The 15,175-nt window shown below is 43.0% G+C and overlaps 1 protein-coding gene across 1 annotated transcript; it reads left to right on the forward strand.

Moving 5' to 3' along the window:
- Nucleotides 1-954: 954 nt before the first annotated feature.
- On the forward strand, nt 955-12,289 carry LOC311439907 (lipase member N-like). The gene is made up of 9 exons (XM_084526214.1): nt 955-1,118; nt 3,430-3,544; nt 4,367-4,565; nt 5,306-5,415; nt 7,038-7,174; nt 8,148-8,288; nt 9,317-9,388; nt 10,778-10,846; nt 11,851-12,289. Exons 1-9 carry the CDS (start codon nt 987-989, stop codon nt 12,082-12,084), a joined length of 1,209 nt encoding a protein of 402 aa, XP_084382340.1. The 5' UTR covers nt 955-986; the 3' UTR covers nt 12,085-12,289.
- Nucleotides 12,290-15,175: the final 2,886 nt, after the last annotated feature.

The following is a 15,175-nucleotide window of genomic DNA, read 5'->3' on the forward strand; positions in this document are numbered from 1 at the left end:
TGTTAGTAGAAAAACAAACTATGACTTAAGTTGAACTTCTGAGTTTGCTTCCCAAACTACGTTCCACATGCAGACAGACACAAAGGAGCATAATTTACTTCTAATAGAACAGAATAAAACAGTAGAAAGCAGTGAAGAGTGTCTGCTATAAAACTGTGCTACCAGTGCACACAGCTGGGAGGATCTCCCTCTGTTCTATTGACAGAAGAATGGAAGCATTTGCCTATATAGTGAATAGACTAAACTTGGATGCTAATATTAAAATTGAGGGTATTTCCCAGCTTTTATTTAACCTGATAGTTCTAGTGATTGAAGGGGACAAAATATTTAATAAATAATTAAAAGAACTGAGAATGCCCTCCCTCATTAAAAAGTTCAGACAGAATGAATCTCTTGGTTATCCCTTCCAGGCTCTCCCAACTCTTAAAAGTTTTCCCTGCAATATGCCAGATAGTACACTGTTTTTACAACCTGTCTGGTGTCTCTGTGCTGATCATAAAGGTGGCTACAGCCAAAAAGAACATGTAACAGCTGACTGCTGCCAAGCAGGGCACTAATGAGATAGATGCCACTCTGCAATTTCTATTCAGCAACACTGCCCAGTGACCATAAGTTAACCCCCTCCAAAACACAAGAAAAGGGAGTCTTACCTCTAGGTTGCCAAGACACATATTTACAATAGGAAGACCATATGTGAGAAAGAAAGGAAGAAACTTAAGGCACAAGCTATCACTAATGTTCTACAAGAACATTCCCTCAGGCCTGTTCCACATCCTCCTGGAGCCCCTGACTCACTCGTGACCCTTGTTACCTGACATTAACTGTAGACAGTCCCTCCTCACAAAGGTATGTGTTTCTGTCAGCCCCTTGGGGAACACCCGAGGCAACCTCCAAGAGACTCCCCACCTGGGTATCCCTGTGGAATTCCCCAGCTCTCCCTTCCTACAGCAAACGCACATGCCTCTGCTCTTTCACACAGCCCCGAGATGTGGTGCCTCCTCGTGCTGCTCTGCTCCCAGGGAGCTGCCTTTTCAGCAGGGTTCACAGCACCCTTCACTCTTGGCTCAGAGGGAAGACAGCACTTGAAGCACCGCCACCCTGAAGACTTTATGAACGTTGTAAGTTGTGGCACTTTCTCTGCCTTTCTTTTAAAGTTTCTCTCACAATACCACCACCACCACGGTACCAACTCTAACAGCCCATGAGAGAAGGCTTCAAGAAGGGCCCCCTCCTGGTCACCCATTTTCCCAACCTGCCTCTTTCAAAGCCACTGTGTTAGGGCCAGGACTGCTGTGAGCACCAGCTCGGGATGGGCCAGGGACAGATGGGACCCTTGTACATCACACACAGCACCAGAGCAGTGTGCTAGCTGCCCCTTTTGGCTCAGAGGCCAAGCAACTCCCCAGAACCTGCTGAAGGGCCCTGGATATCTGGGTTGCTGAATTTTAACCCCAGCAGCAGGACTCAGCTTTAGACTGTGGCAAAGCACACACAGCACAGCCAGCACAACAGGCTTTTTCTGCCTGCATTTAGAATGAGCCCCAACAGATGCATGAACATGTGGCTTATAACTGTGACACCTGCTTGCACAGTCACCTTCCTCAACACACCCAGATGTTTCAGACTAGTGCACAAAGAAGGGGAGGGTAGGATCCTGGCAAGAGGACAAAGATCCTTCCAACATTTTGATAGGGAGCACCCACGTACAAGAAACGTCGACATCTTATCCAAACAGTCAGAGCTGCCAGAGAGAGACTCCTTTGCAGCAGAGGCAAAGGTTGGCTTCTACTCTCAAGAGAAGCAAAGTCCTCCCCTTTAACAACCCGGTTCCTCAGTATGGTGGCAAGGGAAGTTGAATCCCTTCTTAAAGCAGTAGATTCTCACAACACAGGGTAATCCAGGACCCCTTGTTCTGACTCACCGAAGCTTTCCTCACAGAATTGGCAGGAGTGTAAGAACAGGTGGTACTGTGAGTTTGTAACAGGAGCTCCACCCTACACAGCTTACCTAACCGCACTTTGGCAGGAAAGGACTCATTTGGACCAAAGACTGCATCTTCTGGCACAGTCTAATACTGATACTGCTGCATGTTTACCCTCTAGAAAGATACCACCTGTATCAGCCTTGCAAAACAGGACAAACTATCTCACTTGCATTTGCTGTGTGAGCTGAAGCAGTCTCCCCTTGAGAGGCAGAACCTGAAAACAGTGAAACCTGACTTTTCACGTTCCTCTCCCCAGCCACCAGACTTCAGAGCAAGCAATGGACCTGTCTGCTTTATTTTCAGACATGCAGGTCTAGTGAGGAGGATGTAGGTCTTTCTGGCTTTGTAACACACAAAACGCCAAGCACAGCCAATGCTACCTTCCTGCCTCCCCCTGTGCATCTGCTTCATGCAGTGCTGAGGGACAGGACCCTGCTGAAACACAGTTCTGGCATTTCTGCTCTGGCTGGGTGTGACCCAAGAGCTGACTGAATGCAATGCTGCACTCAGGCAAGCAGCTTAGTTACCCAGTACAGGTCTGCTCTGTCTCACATGTCATCAAAAACCTGACCACTACCACCTATGCAGCTCTGAAGCAGGCTTTTGATGCATCTTTTTACAAGACCTGTAATATTTGTTCTCAGCCCTAAGCCTCGTTACATATTATGGTCCCTGCAGCCACAGCCCTTGCACTACTGCCCAGGAACAGCAAAACATCCACACCATTCATCTTTCTTACACTCCAAAATGGGATGCTTCTTCCAAGCTGTTTAACTACATCATCCTGCAGCTCCAAAAGCACAATGATGCATTCAGGAGAGGTGGTGGGAAGCACTGGTATGGACAAGAAAATCTACTCCTCGAGCAGTCCTAATACATGACACATTCAAACAAGCTCCAGAGCCGAGGAACATTCTCATTTCCTGCACAGGCGATCTTTGTCATCTTACCATTCTTATGAGCCTGAGTAGTGCTCAGGTACCACTGCCACAGCAATTACTACCCAGCCAAAACCTAAACAATAGTAGTGTATGTCTGGAATGCTCCAAGTATAATTAGATGCTTCTACCCAGGCAAACTTTGAGAGATACAGCATTAAACAGCATGCACAAACCACATCAATCAAAGACAGGTCAGCTTCTCTCACTGTTGTTGGCATCCTCCAGCCTCCCTTTCATGGCTGCCTCACCATATATATCTGTTCATCCCCAAGAGAAACACGGCCAGAAAGCTGTGCTGTCCTGCAGGAATCTCTGTAGGGTCCCTTCCTACTAGTGTAACACAGGAAAATAGAGAATAGTCCAGCAGCATGGAATCGTGTTCATCTTCCTGCCGTGTTCTTGGCTAGCTGCACATCCTTGGACAGAAGCAGCCTCTGGACACTTTTTCCATCAACCTCTACACTGTAAGTGCATGTTAACAAACTTTCCTTTGGCTTCCCACAGAGTGAAATGATCAGATATTACGGATACCCCTGTGAGGAGTATGAAGTTACCACGAAGGATGGATATATACTTGGTGTTTTCAGAATTCCCAGTGGGAGGAACATGCAAAATACAGGTGTGACACGGGTATAGGACATAAGGAAGGTCTGAGATCCAACTCCTACGTGGGTCCCCCACCTTTCAACTTTGCACATGTAATGGCATGTTCCACAACTTTCCACCTCAGAAAAAGCAACTAGTCAGGAGCACGGTCTGAATTCTGAATCTATCTGAAGACCGCAAATTTAGTGTCTGTGTTCAGACTTCAAACTTCTGTGATTTTTTTTTCCATAATTCCCCTTCTTGTCTTTCACATTTGGTACAACTGTTGGCAATATCTTTGTTGACAATAACTCTCTGAGTTGACATTGAAATAGGCATTCCCTGCCTCATGAAGGACAGTCAACTTAAAGTCAAGAAGGTGATTGATTTTTCTGTATCCATCTATTGGGTAGGAATCACGTCATTGGTTGGGAAGAAATAGTTTTTCAAATTTTCTTAGTAGAATGACAATTTGTTCCTGGAATTCAAAGGTCATAAATGCGGGACAGTGCTGCTCCATTTCCTGCTCTTCCATTGTCATCTTAATATGCTATTTTGTCTTTAATTTTTTATGTCTAGAAATCAAGGGATCTGTAGATTGGTTTCTCTGTGAAAATGGATGTTGGCACTGACCACTTGAATGTGTTCTTTTTTAGCTAGTCCTGACATGAAATAAGACAGCTTGCATGGAACCAAATCCTCCACACATCTTACCCCAAAACCCATGGCCAGCATCCATCAGTTTCTTGAAGAAGGAATGTTAAAAAAAACACTCATATAAAATCACATTCTGCAACTCAATTTTAACTACACATTACTTCTTACTATAACATAAGAAAATGCTCTTCTGTTTCAGGGAAAAAGCCAGCAGTCTTGCTACACCATGGTACTTTTGCAGATTGCACTTACTGGATATCTAACCTGCCCAGAAACAGCCTAGGCTTCATCCTTGCAGATGTTGGCTATGATGTCTGGTTGGGAAACAGCCGAGGAAACACCTGGTCTTCAAAACACAAGACCCTTAAGCCCTGCCAGAAAGAGTTCTGGCAGTTCAGGTACTCTGTGGAGAAAGAATATCTGAAGACAGCAATTTTCAGGGGACTAACAAGTTTGGGCAATTAGTATTGGTAGACCCTTTCCCCTTCAGGCAACTGGTTTTCATGTAATCTGACTTCAAGTGGGATGTACAACTTCTAAGGGGACCAGACCAATTCTTTGTGGATGCAGCCACACTGGGCTTGTCAGGGAGATCAGGGGAAGGATTTGGCTGGTTGGTCTGGACAGGCCTTTCTGGAATCAGGACACAAAGAAGCACAGCTGGAAGTAAACAGGTCACCCACCATCTTTGTACATATGCAGGGCTGGTTTATTTTGGGGAAAACATTTCCAAAACTGGGAAGAGGCATCTTTAACCTGGTGGTCTCTTGCTAGACATCATTCTTCCAAGTATGGACAGGAGAGGACAATACACAGCCGAGTCTAGAAATCTGATCTATCACACCTGACATTAACTGACAGAGAAATGAATTTTGTTACCCCTGCTAGTGAAAGGACTCAAATCCACATCCTGGACTGGCACCTCCTCAGCAGAAAGTCCAAGGCATCAGGCAGCCTGTCAGTACAGTTGTGTCCTTCTGTCCCCTTCCCCAGCTCACAGAAAAGAATCCAGACAAAGTGTGCATCCTCATCTTTGAACGGGTCCGGCTTGGTGTTATGAAGAAAACTGACATTCAGTAACTCACGCTGTGATAAAGTACATGCCCCTCTGTCAGCTTTTTGTGTTTCTCCTTTTTAGCTTCCATGAGATAGGTATATACGATCTCCCAGCTGAGCTGGACTTCATCATGAATAAAACTGGACAGAAGGATGTATATTATGTTGGTCACTCAGAGGGTTCAACTGCAGGTAATGTTAGGACGCCTGAGTATGAAATAGTTAACGTCACTACCTGACTGGAATCTCTCTCTCTCTGTCAACTATCTTCTTCTCTCATAGAAAGTTATTAAAGGGAGACGTACTTTTAACTTGACACTTGCAAAAGGGGGGGGGGGAGGGGAAGAGGGGAGGGATTTTTTTCTATGATCTGTTGTATCTGAAACAAGCAAGTAACAGAGGATCCAGAAACACGTTTAACTTCTGAAAGGATTACTGATACATAAAAGCTAGTATTTACCAGGTACAGTTTTCTAAGTATCCTTTTTTATTATACTCTTGCCATTTATTGTTATTTTTTCAGAGTCTTCTAGCAATGGGATATTTCAGCAACAAGGAGCTTTTATTAATCTAAATTCTTAAAATGTATACCTTATGGACTACAATAATCCTCAATGGATTAGACCCAATAATCCTCATGGATTAGATGTAAATACAAAAAGCAACAATCCATAAAACAGTTCTAAGGACAGGAGACCAAAACAAACAAACAAACAAACAAACAAAAAGAACACAATAACAAATTAAATGTCTCATGACCTAACACCAGACTTACTATTTAAAACGTAGTTAATGTACAACTATAACTCAAAACATTATTGTTTTAAAACAAATTACCAGACACTAGAAATTAGAAAAGAAATACCAATGCTCAAAACTTCATTGTTATTAGCTCCTCTGTAACATCAACACACTTATGGTCTTTGAATGTTGTTAGTGTTTATTATTTATGCATAGGATCCATGAAGAGATACTGAGTTTTATGCTATTGTGTGTCATTGCCATTGTATAAAAATAAACCTCAAAAACTGAGGAGAAATTTGGTTGGGGGGGGGGGGAGAGGGGTGGAGTTGTATTTGGCCATTTTATTAGACCATTATTTTCCTTTTCTCTCATAAGAGCATTCTAAGTTTTTGGAACAGAATAAATCACTCAGACCAAGATATCGTCATCCTTGTCCACAGGTACCTCTGTTTTAGGCAACCAGCTAAGATTGTCACCAAATCCATCAGTGGAAAAATTTGGACACATTCAGAAAACAAGATAGGATGTACCCTTTTTGTTTTCCTTTCCTTCCTTTCTTCCTTCCATCCTCATAGGGTTACTTTTCTGTGCATTCACTTTCACCTGAGTTTACACTTTGTTGCAAGTCAAAAATTCTGCTCTTAGCCTCCCAGCCTTCAGGTATTTATTGCATTACTGCATGCCATCATCAACATACAGAGATTTTTAGAGACTACAAGCTGAAAAATTCATTATGGTATTAGAGTTTGGGGAACTTTAGCAGGAATCTGAATTCAGAAAATCTGATTGATGTATCATCTCCCAAAAACCGGCCTAACAAAAAATTGTCAATTCTGAGAAAATCAATGTTTGGACATCCTCTAATGAAGATGTATCCTTAGAATGAACTCTTTCCCCCAAATAAAGTTTCAAGGATCAAACACTTTCCTTAGGTCTGCAGCACAGAAGAGGACAACAGACAATGGGTTGTTATTCTACTGTCATTTTTTATTTGCCACCTACTGCTTTTTATATATTTGGTCTGTGGAAGATCTCTTCACTAACTTGATTTGTGTCTCCTGTGTTTGCAGGCTTTGTAGCATTTTCTACATATCCTGAGTTGGCTCAAAGGGTTAAAGTGTTCTTTGCTTTGGGACCAGTAGCCACAATCACATATGCTACGAGTCCTTTCGTAAAGTTTGCACGTCTTCCTCAGCCACTGATCAGGGTATGTCATTCCTTCTAAAAGACCTAAATGCCTGCCTTGTCTCTACTGGATTCACTCAGGCTGAACTGAGTTTTAAGGGGGTGATGAGTTAAGAATGAACTTAGGGCATCAGAGCATTGATAGTGCTGGTAGACTTCAGACTTTCCACAAAGATAAATTACAAAGCTTGACACAACATCTCTTTGGAAGTTCGTTAGGGAAGCCAGCACTCTTGCACCATTACTTGTTGAAATCAAATATTTTTGAAAGAAGCTCACAAATGCCATAAATAAAAGGTATCTACATAATCTACTAATCTGAGCCTTAAGCATTAGTAGAGAACTACAAATAAAGTATTCCACAACTTAAATTCATTAGACATACCATTGCTTTATGCTCATGAAATATTTCTTTGTAAAATTATAAAGGAAATTTAAAGGGAAATTTAAAGGAAATTTAAATCTGTTTGACACCATAATTTGCCAATTTAATAGAATGTTCTGGAAATGGTAGAAACCCTGTATGCTGTAGTTATATGCCAAACTACAGAAGCTCATGCTCTTTCTGCCCAAGCTGTACCCAGTATGTGACTATAGAGTGCCCACTTCTATACCCTCTCATTTGTCTTCTCCCCCTTTGCTTAGTATCAATATTCAGATAACAGTTTTGTGCACCTGCTTGGAAAAAGGACTGGGGCAAAGAGGGTCTCCCTATACTCTACAGCCATGACTGCAGCCAACTGCCCTTTCTCATTGAGGCCTGTGCACTAAAAACAGATGGATATCAACCTCCAAGACTCATATCCAATAGTAAGAGGCAGGAATAATGTTCTGTGTGCTCTGGGGGAAAATGCACTTTAAAGGATAATGGAATGGCAACCAGTTTCAACCATCTTAGTTAAGAGGCTATGCTGTTGGAGAAAGGGAGAAACAATTCCCTGCATGTTGCTCCTGCAACAAGAAAAAGAAAAAAATTGCACTTTTTTGCCCCTCAGTTACTTCTTGGCTGCAAAGGAGTTCTTCGCCAGAATGAACTGACAAAAGGGCCTACAACACTGCTATGCGCAACTCTGGGAAAACTTTGTGCCAGAATCTTCTGCTTCATAGCTGGGGGCAGTATACAAAATCTGAACACGGTAAGCACGTCCAAGAACACCTTTATACAAGTAAAACTGAAGTAATTTTGAAGAAAAATGATTTTTCTGCCTTATGTCTATATAAATTGCGGGGATATATAGAAATGTGTTGGGGTTTTCAAATAATGCCAACTAGGGTCTCAGCTGATGATGAAATCAGCCACCTGACATTCAGATCACACAAGGAAGAAAGGCTGAATTCAGCCTAGTTTCATCTTGCAATGATGTACCTCAGTGTTGCCTCTTCTGGGACTAAGCCAAAGAAATATTGGCCAGATACCAAAGCTCTCTAAAATGAAGAAATGGATGATGGAGAAAGATCTTTTGATTTTGCAAAATTAGGATTTTTCTTCCTAAATAGGATGACAACCAGATCTTATGAACATAGGAGACTGTTTATTTTTGGTCCCTACATGTCAAAACTTTTCCAGCCAAAACTCAGTCCTGAAAGTTGTTTCTTCACACTTCTCCACTTCTCTCAATGCCAATATATCTTTCCTTGACTTTGGCTGCTATCTTTTTTTCTTTCCTTTCCTTTCCTTTTTTTTTTTTTTTTCCAGACCTTCCACATATCTGTTCTCGGTGGCTTTTGCACACTCGTTTTTTAACAAGTCTTCCCATAAAAAGCTCACATACATGGAGTCTCATGTTCAAGTCAACAGCCTACTAACAGTCCTTCTCTAATGACTGAGCAGAGAATTACTTAAAAGCATCATGCAGACTGTAAAAACTCAGAAAAGATAAAGCCATACATACTCCTTGAATGTAGCTTTCCATATGACTAAGCACTAATGTGGGAAAGACTCTCTTTATCTTTCAAAACAAAGCATAAAACTCTACGTAATACCTCCTACTGTAAAATCACATTATATGGGAGTCGACCATTAATTTTGTTTAATATTTGAAAAATATCCTACAATATGGTCAGGGCTTTAACACAGCAGCTATATGTTGCTCAGGTCCTTCACAGCTTTATTCTGTTACAACACTGAATCTCTGCTTTTGTAACACTTCTGCTTTCTCTCCAGAGTCGAACAGATGCATTCGTAGCACATTACCCAGCTGGAACATCAGTACAGAACACTATTCACTGGCATCAGGTATAACTGTGTACTGACATAAGCAGACTCGTACTACTGCTTTTTATGCAACTGACAGCCTATAGGGAAGTCCACAGGTGCTGGTTCTGGGAAATTACCCAACATGTCTTCTCGCACAGTGCCGTAAGCAGCTGCCACCAAGGAAGCACTGCTTCCCGTCGCTCACCAGACCATTACCCACATTGTCCCTTTCATGTCAGACCTTTCTGCATGTTAGGGTCTAGTGGCTTCCAGCCTTCAGCTCCATTTGTGAAGGCAATTGCCTTAAAAGCTGCAGAGGAGTGCTCGAGCACAGTCGAGGCACTTGGCAGGCAGTAGGAAGATAGCGGAAATGTGAACAGCTAGGGGATGAGCCAGAACAAAGTGATCCAGGTTAAAGCTTTTCTCCCAGAAGGCTAATTGCAGCCTGGATCACCTCCCAAAGCCAGTTAACCACACAAGCACTTCTGCTGGCACAACGGGAAAGTGGGGATCCGCCTTTCTTGCTGGAAACTTACGCCACTCTCAGACCTGAGCTTGAATCAGACCAGAGCAAGAGCAGGTCTCAGAAGCATGTTACAGCACGTGCTCAACACTACGGCCATTTCTGCCAACACTTGGTATGGTCTTAAGTATGTGCATGCTCCTGCATTCAGCCCTGACTAAAATTTCTACCATCCAGACACTCAGCACACAGATCCAGCAAATGGAGGCAAGGTAAGAGATATCCAGCACATCCTCAATTACTTAAAGACTTGAACTCAATTCACTTATCAATAACTGAGGAACAATTTCATAATGACTCTCACCTTGCATTAGATAAAAACACTAACAAATCAAACCACTAATCAGGTTTGGAATTTAAAAAACGCACTCACCTTTTCAGTAACTTTTTTTTTTTTTGTAATTCAAAATAGATTCCAGACTACTATTTAGTGATAGACTATTCACACCCCAGACTACTGTCAGCAGACCAGACACTGCTGACACACAAAACAACAACTTGTGGGAGGAGAAATCATAAGCTACACTAGATAGCCACTAAGAGCCATGACAGGTACTAGACAGCCTGGCCCTCCCACCAAGGTGAAAACTGAGCACAACTCCGCATCACAAACGGGAACACCACCTTAGCTAACTTAGTCAAACAGCACTTTAAAAACAAAACATAACAAGGGTGATAGTTGAGGATGAGGAGAGAACACTAGCAAGGGCAAAGGCAATAAAGCCTCTCATCCTACGACCCATCCTCAGTACCTGTGGAAATCTGAAACTGGAGGAAGGGGTGGGAGGAAGCCACAAGCCACCATCTGAGCCTTGGGTCATTCACAGGGAGGAAAATACCTTCTGCACTCTGCTCTGTCTCTTATCACTAACACTTTCATTTTATCTTTGTTAAAATATTCACAGATAGCACATGCAGACCGATTCCAGGCTTATGACTATGGCTTGAAGGAAAACATGAAGAAATACAACCAGGTAAGGCAATATCGTTTTCCTGAGAACTCTTCCTTGGGTCCTGGCAAAACTAAGAACAAAGAACTTCAGCTTTTAGAATCCATGAGCTCCACTGCTACAGAAAGGAGAGAATGCTCTGAGATAATGTTTCACCCAAACCTAATGTTGCTATGTGTAAAAGTCTATTCACAGACAGTTCCTTGCGGGCAGCTAATAGAAGTTCATTTTCCCTTCCCTACTGGTGCAGGGATGTATCTAGTGACATGCTGATTTACCTGCCATTCCCAAAAGGCTCAGAGTCACAGCCTGGCCATAAAAAGAAAAAAAGAGAGAGAGAGAAGGAAATGCATCTCTCACCTTGTTTTTGGAAAGCTTCTTATGAAATAGAAGGGATGCTTCAGAACAGCACAGTGAATACTGCTGTGGAGTATTTTTTTCTGTACACTGTACAGAAAAAAAGGATAAAACAGATAAAAACAGATAAAACTTGGTTACTGCCTCGTCAGCCCTCAGAAATGCTGCTCTCCTCCCGCAACACTGAGAACTGGTCTGACAATTTTTGAGATTTGATCAGATCTGTTGACTTCTGGTAATATTTGTGAGTCAGGGCAGGTTGTTTTACATGTGGCATAGGTGGACAAATATTCCAAAGTATATTTCCATCTATTTTATAGGTGGAAAAACGCTCCAAAGGTTTCTCAGACACTTTCCATTCATATACGATCTTTAAATACCAAAGTTTGAATTTTGGACTGGGTGAAGTTCTATTCCCAGTACACTTAATGTTTAGGAAATGGTCAAAAAAATAAAAAAGCAGACTGAGAAATATAATAGAACTGTGTTTAAATAACAGCAGTCAATTTAAAATCATCTTTTGCTATGGAAATAAACACTAAGAGGGTTGGCTTACTGTTTTCCTGTAGCGAGTGCAGAAGGGAAACAGAGAGATGTCTGCACAGCATCCTTTCTCTAAACACAGCTTCTGATATAACAGCATGCACTAAGGTCTCCTCCCTTTCTTGCAGCCTACTCCTCCTGCCTACAACATAGAGAGGATAAGCACACCCATTGCTGTTTGGAGTGGCGGACAAGACAAATTTGCAGGTCCAAAAGACATTGCAAAGCTACTTTCTCAGATTACTAATCTCTTTTACTATAAGCACTTTCCTGAGTGGGGACATCTTGATTTCGTCTGGGGCCTTGATGCGACTGAGAGAATGTATCGGAAAATCATTGAACTAATGACAAAATACGCTTAAAGCTTCATTCAGGGAGCTCATTCATGCAGTAAACCCCCTCCATTTTCTATTTAGCAGCAGAATATAGGCATAAGGACTGGTATTGGGGTTTGTATTTTCTTGCATTGTTTTCTGTGGCATTACAGTATTTTGGTGACTGGAGTCTCTCTGAGGAAGCTGAGGTACATGGGGATGACCAGTGAATATACAAACATTAGAAGGCATGCTTCAGAGGGTGGCTTGCTTTTTTAAAACTGTTACAGGAATGAATTTGCTATAACCAGGCTTTTATTTTCTCTCCCTTGTATATCAATATTACATGTTCCACTTGAGACAGAGGTGATATCACATGAAAACATAAAAATTGAATATATTCATTTCTCTGTTGAAGTATTGCCAATCTTCGTTTAAATTAAATCATCTATTGTCTTGATAAAGTTGCTGGCCTGTTTTTATTTCCTCACCTTATCAAGGCTGAGCCACAAGACCTTCTGCCATAAGACTACCCTGCCATCTAAACATACAGGAGCTGGCTTCAGTGGCACAAATCCCAGGAAACCCAACCTCGGAAAGTCTATGCCAGAGAGAAATCACTTAACCGTTGGACAGACACAGATGCTCTCTTGTCTTTCATGCCCACACACCAGTGAATAGTTTGTTCACCCCCTGACTACAAAGAGCACAAACATCTTCACATCCATCACTTGGCAGCTGAGGATTAAGGATATGCAGACATACCAGGCAGCCTGCACACCAAGGACTAGAGCACCCATCCCAAGAAACATTCCTGACACTGCCAGTGAAGTTGATCGTAATCTGGGAGACTGACACCAATATATAAGCAAAACATGTTTGTCTCATGCAATATACAAAACATATGCAAAGGAGATGACACAACCTGTTTGGCACCTGTGGTACCAGGAACTGGGATCACAGTTTCTGGAGAGGTTTGCAGTCCACAGCTCAGAGCAGCTACTCTCACCTACACCATATTGCTTGTGACCTGAGCACCCCAGAGAGCTCAGCAGAGGCCTAGCCCTGCTCCTTAGCATAGCAGAGGAGACATGGCTTTACACACAGTACAAACAAGAGCTCCAGGTCTGAAAGGCAGGGAGCAGGACCAACAATTTGAGCTCAGGTAAAGAAGTGAACACCTCTTTAAATGGTCTCTCAGCAAAGCCCCTCGCCTCTACTCGCACCCTCCTGCAGCACCACCTACACTGACACAAGCTGCACACCAGAACCTAGCAGCGTGAATCTGCACAAAACATACGATAAAAGGACCAGAGAACACAGAATCCCAACACCAAACTCATCCCACCCTCACCAGGGGTGCCCTTTCCCTGCTGCAGGATCGGGGCAAACCAGGAACTGCCTCAGACCCTCCATGGACAGAGCACACAGCTCTGCCCGACTGAAGAGAACAAAGGGCAGGCACTGGGGACCGTGCTGTGTGGGAGGTGAAAGAAGTGGGACCTGGCAGCTCTTCAAAACCTGGCTGTGTGGATACAAGGCTGACAGCAAGCTCACTCAGCTTGGGAGCAGCCACCAAGGGGCACTCAAGGACATTGGCATCTCCAGAGAGCTTTCAGTGCTCTGCAGGAAGAACCAGCCACAGACAGACACACCCTGCAAGAGGTCAGAGGGAAGCGTTCAGGTCAGTGAAACACCGCTCAGAAAAGAAAGCAACATGCAGTGTCTTGCAGACTGAAAACCTAAGTGTCATGATGGAGAACTAATGTTCCAACCTAACATCACCTCTGACCCAAATGACGTTTACAAAGGGTTGCCAAATTGTCTCATGGAAGACAAAAACAATTTCCAAATAGTTTGATCGGAACGCTTGCCAATATAGTTTCCTGCAACCAGTCATTATCTTCATACTAGAATAGATCATGAGTGTAATCCTGTAATGGACAGTGTCTGGACAAAGAAAAACACCCACCCTTTATACCTCCCCTCACAAGACTGTCACCCCTGCAGCACTGCGAGGAGCCCATGCTCCTCTGCGTCAGGCTGGGCTTAACTCAACAGTCCCCCCAGCACCAAGAAACCACACTGTTATAAATGAAGTCTCAACTAAATCTGAATTTAGTAATATTTATAAAAGGAATATTTATAAAAGGCATAAAAGGCAAGTAAACAGCGCTGGTTGTACGGGGAGTCTACGCTCCACCAACACACACACACAAACATAACATTGCTTTTACATACTAAAACCGAGTACGCCTATACATATGTACAATCAGAAAAGGTAACAAACAATCCTTTAAATTCCATGACTTAACAGTCTCCATTTTCCATTCCTTTTCTTGATTACAAACAAGTCTCCGTTTTCCATTCCTTTTGAACAATATGTCTTGCTTTAACTTGTCAAGCAACTCAGTCTTCGGGCCTTATGTATCCTGTTCTTCCCGAATCGAAGAAAAGCGTATCCATCTCCTTTTCAAGGCCAACAGGGCCTGGGTCAAAAGGCACCTCCAGGTCAGCAGGGGGCGTAACAGCAAAAGGCTTCGATGGCTGTAGCAGCGGAGGGGCCCATGGCATAGCAGTCAGATCAGTAAAGGAGCCCGCGGCTCCCTCACTATCTGGCAAACCACACGTTTGTGATTGTGGTCCCACATGGCTCTTTAAGGCCTCAGAGATTGCTCGCCAGGTGCCGAGCAGTCCCGCTGCTACCTTGTCGTTTTTAGTAGCAGAGTCCCACACCTTGACCTCAATTTGGTCCCATATTTCAGGATCATAAACTGTCTGACTGTTAATAAGGAGAATAAGCTGTAAGGTTACCAGGACAGTCTTTGTTTCTAAGGACGTATGATTCCCCATAATGTGCAGCTGCTTACCAGCGAGGGGCAGTTGTGTGTATGGGTCCACTTCTCTCAGTTCAAGCTTCTTCCCAGCTCCAGCGTGCCTATTTCCTAAGACTTCCTGTACGAGCTTCTCTGAGTGGTTTGCTGAGTTTGGCTGAACCCATATTCATGAGGCAATCAAAGTGCCTGTTCCCGTCTTGGTCTCTGTCCTGCTAGCCTGTTCCTTTTCATTCCTTCTTCCTACTTCTTTATTGATGACATAACTTCATTGTGTTGCCTTCTTTTTTTTTTTATCTTGAGGG

Source organism: Aythya ferina (genome assembly GCF_964211825.1).
Source record: "Aythya ferina genome assembly, chromosome: 7".
Lineage (NCBI taxonomy): Eukaryota > Metazoa > Chordata > Aves > Anseriformes > Anatidae > Aythya > Aythya ferina.

Coding starts and splice junctions, on each gene's coding strand:
- LOC311439907 (XM_084526214.1), top strand. CDS start 987: ATGTGGTGCCTCCTCGTGCTGCTCTGCTCCCAGGGAGCTGCCTTTTCA. Junction 5,416..7,037: donor CTCAGAGGGTTCAACTGCAG/GTAATGTTAGGA, acceptor CTGTGTTTGCAG/GCTTTGTAGCATTTTCTACA. Junction 9,389..10,777: donor ACACTATTCACTGGCATCAG/GTATAACTGTGT, acceptor AAATATTCACAG/ATAGCACATGCAGACCGATT.